We start from the raw sequence: 9,911 nt of genomic DNA, 5'->3' as shown, positions 1-9,911 counted from the left end.
ATAGGGCGCATGGCTCGCCAGACAGACAGACAGAAAGTGAGAAATCACCCCCCAGGGAGGATGGCCGTGCCACATTCCCTTCTCCTCCATTCTCCTCTCAGGATCTTGGGCACGCACACACTTGCGCCCGGCGTGAGTTTAAGCCACTGGGTCCGGGACTCGAACCGCGGTTGACTACGTGGGACTCCAGCGACATAGCCATTACGCTAACTGCTGGTCCCTCAAATATATTTTTGTGATAAATTCCCAACAGGAATCATTAAGGTTAAAAAAAGTTTAAAAATCAAAGTTGCAAGTTTACTTTTATAGTAAGATCTCTTTTAATTAAAATATTTTCTAAGCACTTAATATGATCCAACACTGTATTAGGTGCTAAGAAATACAAAAATAAATTACATACGATCTTTGCCCTTAAGAAGCTCAGTCAAGCACCTGCCATGGACATATCTAATAATGCCTGGGGACATTCTAAGTTGTCACAAAAAAAGGTGTGGCTGCTACTGGCATCCAGTAGAGGCCAGAGATGGTGATTAATATACTATAGTGCACAGAATACCCAGCAAAGGGAATTAGTCAATCTAAAATGTCGAGTGCTGAGTTTACAACTTATTGTCTCTGTACTTGCATCAAGAACCTGGCCCCACTGCTGCAGTTAAATCCTGTGTTTTGGGAGCCAAATCTCACACAGCTGATTGCAGTTCAAACCCTGGCCCCGGTGGATTGAAAAACATGCTGAGTATGAGAGCATGCATGCCTAAAATCCTGACAGGGTGGAAAAATGGAAAAAGGATTGTGGAATGACGATGCCCACCTGGAGGGTATTTTCTCTCTCTGGCCAGTACATATGCTTCTGGCAATAAAAATTTTTTTTATTAAGGTTAATGAGTGATGAGTTAACGATTCTCAATTCTTTTTTTGAGAGGTTTTTGCTACAGGGCGTGTACGATCGCAAGACAGACAAGAAAGTGAGAAATCACTCCCTGGGGGATGGCTAGGTCGCAATCTCTTCTCCTCCATTCTCCTCTTGGGATCTTGGGAACGCGCACACACAGGCGCCTGGTCTGAGTTTAAGCCACCGGTTCCGGGACTCAAACCGCGGTCATGGGAGTCCAGCGACAAAGCCATTACGCCAATTGCTGGTCCCAATAATTCTCAATTCTTACAACCAGTTAGAAACCTACAAAAATTATTTTACTTGTAAAATATGTTCCTAAAAGTGTTTTGTATTTCTTTCTTATGCAAAATAAAATCGACCAATTTAAGAGATTAAAAAAATGCTTCCTAGATCTGTTGGAAAGCCTCAGTATTTTTAAGCTCTTCAATTTTTCTGAAGCAACAAAAATTACCTTATCAAAAGTCAAAAGGCTTGCCTGATTCTGAGGCCATGATACTTTGGATAAGACAAAAAGTAAACATTTCAGAATCTTAGTAATTTGTCCCCTTTGGGAGGGATTTCTGTATGTCTATCCTACTCTTCACCACCTTTTCTAATCTGTATCAAAGAGGGAGAATGAACGGAGGAGGGACAATAGCCTTTTATTTTTAATTCATCATAAGGTAGATCTCTGTGAAAACATAAGAAATCTAGCACTTGGAGATAGCATCAATCTGTTTCTACTCAGTATTATTATTTCTTTTTCAAACTTAAGACGCAAAAGTACTGTAGTTTGGGCCAAATCACACTTAAAGATAAATCTTTTCCTTGGAGTGTATTTAATTATAAACCGATCTAATTTCTTTTCTTAATTAGAGTTTTTTGCCTTAGGGTGCCTGTGCTTACTGGAGAGAGACAGAGACAGTGAGAGAGAAAGTGAAAAATCACCCAAGGGGATGGCCATGCTGCAATTTCTTCTTACTACTCTCCCACTCCCACTCCAGGATCTTGGTCATGCACGCACATACACCCAGTGTAGTCCGAGACTCAAACCACAGTTTGCCATGTGGGAGTCCAGAAGCATAACCATTACTCCATTTGCTGGCTCCCCCATCTAATTTCTATATCCTGTCCTCTCCTTTCCCCTCACGTGAATCGCCTTCTCACAGAGGAAACCTACTTCTTTCTAAAGTCCAATCCACTACATCTGTAGAGCACTCACTCCTTGATTTTAAGTAGAAAAAGCTGGCATAACTCACCATTCTTTTTACCACTGTCAAGAGTTAGTAAAACCATGGGAACCAGCAGTTAGCATAATGGCTATGTCGCTGGACTCCCACGTAGTCGACCGCGGTTCGTGTCCCGGACCCAGTGGCTTAAAACTCACGCCGGGCGCGTGTGCATGCGTGCCCAAGATCCCGAGAAGAGAATGGAGGAGAGGGGACTGCGGCGTGACCATCCCCCCTGGGGGGTGATTTCTCGCTTTCTGTCTCTATGTCTCTCTCTGTCTGTCTGGCGAGCGCACGCGCCCTACAGTGAAAATCTCTCCAAAAAAAAAAGTTAGTAAAACCTAAACAGGATACATGAAGACACATCAGAATAACCTAGTGCGTCCCTGTTCTCGAACTGCCCATGTCTTCTATCAATGAAATTTAAAATGAATGTCAATAATGGCACTGCTTCATAAGAGAATATCTGGAGGGAAATCAGTATCTGCTGTATAATAGATGAATTAGGCACTTTTCAAACCCATGAAAAGACAAACTATACATCTCTCTCTCTCTCTGTCTTTCTCTGGCAAAACTTGTGTGAAAAAATAAAAAATAATTACTAAAAAAAAAAAAAAAAAAAAAAGGAGGGGAGGAGGGCCAGCAGTAGGTGGTGTGGTGGTTATGGTGCTGGAATTCCCACATGGCTGACCATGGTTCCAATTCCAGACCTGGCAGCTTGCCCTCTCTCTCTCTTTCTCTGGCAAAACTCACGTTAAAAAAATTAAAAAAAAAAATATATATATAATACACACACACACACACATATATAAAATAATTCTTAAAAAAAAAAAAGACAAACTGTACAAAACTAAAATTCTTAATGAAAGCACATGACTCATTTAACTGACTCCTTTTAATCAACCTGCTGGATTAACAGAAGTTTTCCAGTCATAAAATCTAGCATAGAGGGACCAGCAGTTAGCAGAATGACTATGTTGCCGGACTCCCATGTAGTTGATTGCGGTTTGTGTCCCGGACCCGGTGGCTTTAAACTCACGCCAGGCCCGTGTGTGTGCGTGCCCAAGATCCCGAGAGGAGAACGGAGAAGGGATTGCGGCGTGGCCACCCCCCCTGGGGGTGATTTCTCGCTTTCTGTCTCTCTGTCTGTCTCTGTCTGGCGAGCACACACGCCCTATAGTGAAAACCTCTAAAAAAAAAAAAAAAAAAAAAATCTAGCATAGAAACGCTGCCCATCAGTAGGCCACTTCAGAGTACACATCCTTGTCTTTGCTTCTACCTGCTGATACATATGTTTACCAACAGCCAGCTGTATAGGTGCCTACAACAATTCTTCCCAGTTGTCATACTTAAGCATCGTAATTCAGTATTACAAAAACAGAGAAGTTCTTTCCCTGACAAGCTGAACACTCTAAAAAGACTAGAATTCTATACTTAAGATCGTGTGTATATAACAATTGAAAAGTTGTCCCTTACATGTAGATGTGTTTCACATAAGGCACAGACAATAAGGAACTTTAATCACACTCAGTTATTCTAAATGAATGTAACTCACTGATACCCCATTTTAACCTCCTTTGATTGATCAACTACCGTACAGCTTTTACTGTAACCATTACCATTATTTTCAAAGCATTTAAGTGGCATTGAAAACTTCTCCCATTACAATTTTTAAAATTTATTTACCATTGTTTTATTTTTAGAATCTGCTACAAGACATGGGCATTTACAAGAGAGGGGGAAAGTTGTAAGCCACCAGGTCTGGGACTTAAATCGCATGGACCACGTGGGAGTCCAAGCCTCAACCATCATGGCACCTGCTGGCCCCTCCTGTTACAATTTAACATGGAATGAGTGATATAAGTTCCTTAGGAAATGGTCTGTCATCTTTAAAAATGACCAGTTACAAACAGGATGAGCAAAAGAGTTGCAGTATAACTTACCTACAGTAGCTCGAATCAGAGGAGAGGAGTCACCAATATTGTTTAAACATTCACTTTTAATAAAGTCTGTTACACCATTTGGAAAGTTTTGAAAATGTGCTTTCACATTATTCTTCAAGATAAGACCACTCAATGATCTTGTGGGTTCATCTGCAATGAAACAACAGAGTAAGTTTTAAAGTAGTTTTTACTCAAAAGTGCCAAAAGCAGTAACTTGAAGACTTAAGGAAAAAAAGAATCATAAACAGTTACCAAAAGATGAACTCTATGACTTCAAGTGCAGGATTTCACAAATGTAGTATACTGACACTACGAGGATAAATCTTAGCTTGCAGGGCTGGCGTGCTCTCCTGTGTACCGTACAATGTCTAGCAGCGTCTCTGGCCCCTGATATCAGTGGCTTCTCTCAGGTTCTGACAACCAAAAATGTTGCCAGGTAATGCCACTTGTCTCCCCCCCCTAGTTGAGAACCACTGGTTTAGTTTTTATATGGCCACTGTATCAAGCTTTATTGCTACCTGATATAAACATCGTTATAATCTGAAAAGTATTATTCATTAAATAGAGTCCATTAAAACACTAAGTGAGTAAAGAATATATTGAGGGGGAAAGACCTATAGCCTAGTGGTTAAAGAAGCTGGATCCCACATGGTGAACCATGGTTTGAATCCTGATCCTGGCAGCCTGAAAAACATGCCAGGCATATGTGTGTGTGCATGCATGAACCCAAAATTCCAAGAGGATGGAGAAATGCAGAGGGACTGCACCCATTAGGGGTGGTGTTCTCCTTCGTTCCCTCTCTGTCAAACACATATACCCTCCAACAACAAATAAGTTTTTAAATATATGGGATTTACCTTTATGTAACAAATACAATCTTATTAGTAGTACCATTTTTTCTTTACTTGCTCAAGTTTAAAAAAAATAGAGCAATGAATCTCCAAAATAGTTAAAAAGACTTAGTAAACTTTCAAAATGCAATTTAACACTAGCAGAAAATAAGTGATGACTTACGAACTGGCACACGTTTAAACTCTCTCAATAGCTTAAAACTGCCATGAAATACATGAATAGTTTGATACTTAACTTTTGAAGGCAATAAGTTTGTCTTATTATTAACTCTTAATAATTGAGTCAGGTCATTTTTACATGGCATGCATACTGGTTTACAAGAAATAGCATTTTATGTTTTCACAGTGAAAGTTGTCTGATGAGGAGTATTAATAAACCATAACATGGGGTTAAACAATTTAAAGTATATATATATCCTCTGGCCAAAATCTATTTTAAAAAGTCACTGGGCCTCAATCTGCCCATCTACAAAGTGAGGGAATTAGAACAGCTAACCTCTGAGGTCTATTCCAGATATAAAATTTTATTCCATTAATTCAGTGATAAGATCACCAAATAAGTATTTTCAATGAAAAATGTTATTTATGTTCCTTCTTTAATATGAATAGCCACAATGTGATGCTAACACAGTCATACTATGCCCTTTGAAAAACTGCCTAAAATATAGAAGAAATACATTTTAGGGTAAAAAAAACACAAAAGACAACAAACAAAAAATACTTGAATAACATCCTTCCAAATAATGAATGGTTTTATAGTTAGGGAGTCTTTGTGGAGGCAGTTGCTCCCAAACATTCTTGATGCTATTTGAATTTAAATTTTTCTTTTTTTTAAAAGTACTTCTGAGATATTATATCCCAAGAAAGCTTTACTAAAGAGTAAATACTTAATATTTGTGATTTAAGGTGAGAAAATGACAGAGACCATCATGGAGAAAGAATTGCAGCATAGTGATCATCCCTGGCAGGGGAACAGGTGATTTCTCACTTTCCCTCTCTGGCTCTCTCTCTCTCTCCTGAGAGTACATGCACCCTACGGCAAAAAAACAAAAACCAAAAAACAAAAAAATAAAACACACTTAAACATAAATAAATGTACTAAATATCTTAGTGCGTTTTTTTTAAAAGCATAGATTATTTACACACTACTGTGAGAAAGATTACTACATTAAGAAACATGGTATCATATTAATATTTATCAATGAATATTAATTGCCAAATTTAAAACTCTGCTTAAAGAATACTTGACTTCTTAAAATCTAGATTTGGAGTTTTAAATTTTCCCTATGTCCCTCAATCGCAAATTAAAACTACCCAAATAACTGGAAAATTGTTTGAAAACAAACAAATCACTGTATAGTGTATGAAAGATCAAAACCTGAACACAAGATCAGTCAGTCTTTACTACAAATTAAGATCATCAATCTGCTACAGTACGAAGCTGAAACCTTTAGAGATGGTCTGGTTACCTGACATAGCCTTTTAATAGTTGAAAGAAGCAAGAGAAGTTAAATGACTTAGTGTCAGTTAGTTCCCAACTCCCCAGCTCCAAATACAGTGTTTTGTTTTTTTTTTAAAAAAAAAACTGACCATGGGGTTTCTAAATACTAATCACTAAACACAGTATAAGGCTTTCATGTAGAGGCCAGAGAGCTGTTCAATAAACATCAGTGTCTTCTATATCAGACGATGCTTCAGGAAGGAAATACTCAAATAATGCCATGAAGAGGACCTTCACTACAATGTCCTCCTTGGGGACAAAATTTGTATTTTTGTTGTGTTTATTTTCCCTGAGCCTACAAACTGCCTGGCATAGGTCATGCTCAATAAATATTTGTGAAATAAAGTGTGACGCATTGCATATTTTAGAAACAATTAAAAATGACTATGTTATCTAATCACACTGACCATTCTGGCTTTAAATTTCACAGAGGTAACTTGAAAGTTTCATGTATACCGTCAAGTCATGCATACTATTACGTTTATTCATAAACAGAATAATCCTATCTTTTTGATAAATAACTTAAAAACAGTTTACAGTCATATAAAAGTGTGTAAAAAGAGGGACCAGCTGTTGGCATGGTGGTCGAGGTGCTGGACAATCCCATGTGGGCGATCGCGGTTTGAGTCCTGGATGTGGTGGCTTAGTTTCTGTGTGTATGTGTGTGTGTGTTTATGTGTGTCTCTGGTCAAATTAAATGATGAATAAATAAAATTACATACAATATTATTAAAAAAGTGTAAAAATATATAATGTAAGAGATCAACAATAATCATCTGTGGGTGATGGGATAAGTGATTTTTCATTTTGGTTTTATGACCTTTCCATTTTTTCTACAATGAACACACACAATAATTATTAAATCCTACATTCAATCTGTGAATTAAAAATCAGAGATTGATGTTAATGTGCAAACACTGAATCAAGACACCAAAATAGACTATGTAATGTTTTTCATTTGCAAATAATGAGAGAACTTATAAACATACAATTAACAACTGAATGCTTATTAAGCACCTAAATGTCTTGAGTGGTAGTGGCTTCAAGATCATTCATATAATATCTGTAAAGCATCTCATTACCATAAAATGAAATCTTCTGAAATTAATAATTCCCAGTATATTTTAATAGGTCTTAAAGATACTTTCAAAAAGTTATCAAAACACAATCCTACTTACCTTCAGATTTTAATTTTGTGAGAACAAAAATCAGGTAGTTGTTAAAATCTGGGTATTGATTGAGTTGTTCCAGTTTCTAGAACAAACAGTAGTTAAGGAAACTTGTCTATGTCATATAAGGAAGAAATCAGGCACTTTTTATCTAAGAATCGCTTCATTATTTTTTGTTTTGCATTTTTTAAGCTAAGAATATCTTATTAAATCTAACTATAAATATGCTATTCCAAAAACACACTAGCACTTGCTAGACTCTTAGATGCTTTATGGCTAAAATACAGTTTGTTATATTCCAGACAACATAAGCAAGTTCCTCCTTCAACATGCTCAATATGGAAATAATTTTTTCAAAACAGAATTCTTAGGTGTATTTGAACTTTAAAACATTCTAACCAGAAAGCTATTTAAATGTAAAATAAAAAGCATTCAAAAGAAATGAGACTATGCCATTTAGAATTGAAGATGATTTAGGAAAATTAACTTTATAAAATGTCTTAACTTAAAAAAGACATACTTTTACTAGACTCATTTATTCTTTAGAATTGGGGGGGAATGCCAAACACAATCTTATTACACAAAATCAGCACTGTGAGGTAACTGCACTACAACAGTTCCACCACTGTCTTTCACTCCAAGACCTAACCTTTCCAGTGACACAAATTTGCAGGTGTTTCATTACTGCTGGCAGGCAACACTGGCTTAATGCTCCATTCTATTTTTCTTTTAGCCCTAACTCTCAACCCCTAATATGCTTGACAAGTGTTTTACTACACATATTAAAATGTTTTAACTCAAAAGATTAAAATTCTGATTAAATACATAACAAACTCTAGATAAACTATATTAGCTAGTTATTCCATCTCTTAATATCCTCATGTAGCGGTCAGAATGTAAATGAAAAAATGTATTTTTTTAGTAAAATTCCAAGGTGCAACCACTTTCTTCAAACAAAAGACTATGATTTCTTGCCTTAGTGAATGACCAAGATTAAAGGTCTGCTGATATGTTAATAAATTTTTCATAAATATTTCCTGGCAAGGCTTACCTTCTCACAACTTCAACTCTATGCTATTGTAGCAGGCTTTCAAAAAAGTGTCTAATTGCACTTTTCCCTTAGGCAACACAAAAAAGGAAGGTCATCTAGGCAAAATGAAAATATAAAGCAGTGATAATATTTTTAGTTAAAATACTGCTTTCCTCCATCAGTAACATAATTCGTCCTTAATCAGGGACACACCATGCTCCAGGCACACACAATACTCTGTAAATGGACTATTAGCCCAAGCACAGTACTGGACACATAAGGCACATAGACATGCTATAGAAGAAATTACAATGCAGTTCTGAGCTTGGCTAATTTAAGGAACCAATAACTGAGTCATACAACACCTACAATTAAATATAAACTATCTTTCTTCGAGTTGACAACAGAAATGAAGGCTGAAGCATAGCAGGGCTTCATATGCTCCCAATACCTCTCAAAACTCCTGTCCATTTTTCAGTAGTGGTAGTAGTATCCAAACAGCTTTAAAAAATCCAAAATCTAAATCACCATCCCCCCTCTATTTTCAAACAGGTAGTACTAGATGAACCACTAAGCTCAGCACCTATTTAAAATCATCTATTGATGATTTTAGGCTACTGCAAAGTAGTGCTTCTTTGAAACACGCCAATGAATAACTTACTTTCATTCATAATGTTTTAGACTTAAATAAGCTCAAACATCACAAGAGCTTACTTCCCAAATTCTCCATTAAGTAATTTTGCTGCTCGTTGACGACAAAAATCAAGAGCCTTTTACAAAGCAGAAGACAAGTTTGTCAAAAAAATTAACTTCTTTAGGCTTAAAAAGGTTATTTACGACCTGGCGGGTGAATCTGTTTTCGTTACTGGATTCAGTCTGTACTCTCCATCTGTCCAGCTCAGGGCATCACAGAAAGAACACATAGAAGAGGTTTTTGGGGCTTCTCTTAGCTTTTTCTTTCTGGAATGCCGTAGTAACAGGACCGCTACACTATCACACTAGGCAAAGACTTAGATAATTGTGCAGACAGCCTTGAGCCAAAGCTTTAAAAAGAAAATCTCACTTGGGAGCCAGGGAGCTTGCAACAGGTGTTAACACGAACAGCCCCCGGGCGAGGCCGGCCCAGAGACCCCTTTTTCCCAACTGCAGGTCTCTAGCCCTTTCGGAGCAAGGGCTTGGAAAAACCCCAAACCCAATGCCGCAGCAGTTCAAACCCGGCGCCAGCTCCACTCGCGCCTCCCCAGCACGCGGGCGCCCTCCGCCAGGCCTCCCGCTCCCACCCCCTGGCGCATTGTGTCGGCCCGGGCCGCTCCC

General features: G+C 37.7%; 1 protein-coding gene across 3 annotated transcripts in view; it reads right to left on the bottom strand.

The window, feature by feature from the left end:
* Nucleotides 1–9,911, bottom strand: part of TNPO1 (transportin 1) — a 104,816-nt gene that overhangs the window by 58,449 nt on the left and 36,456 nt on the right. For all 3 annotated transcript variants that reach the window (XM_006168347.3, XM_006168348.3, XM_014584138.2), the window contains exons 3-4: nt 7,577–7,652; nt 4,047–4,196 (exon numbers count right to left, since the gene is read on the bottom strand). In XM_006168347.3, coding sequence (XP_006168409.1) covers nt 4,047–4,196; nt 7,577–7,652 — 226 coding nt within the window. The remainder of the gene's footprint in view (nt 1–4,046; nt 4,197–7,576; nt 7,653–9,911) is intronic.

Source organism: Tupaia chinensis, unplaced genomic scaffold (assembly GCF_000334495.1).
Source record: "Tupaia chinensis unplaced genomic scaffold, TupChi_1.0 Scaffold145717_1, whole genome shotgun sequence".
NCBI lineage: Eukaryota > Metazoa > Chordata > Mammalia > Scandentia > Tupaiidae > Tupaia > Tupaia belangeri.
This window is presented reverse-complemented; position numbering and strand designations above follow the sequence as displayed.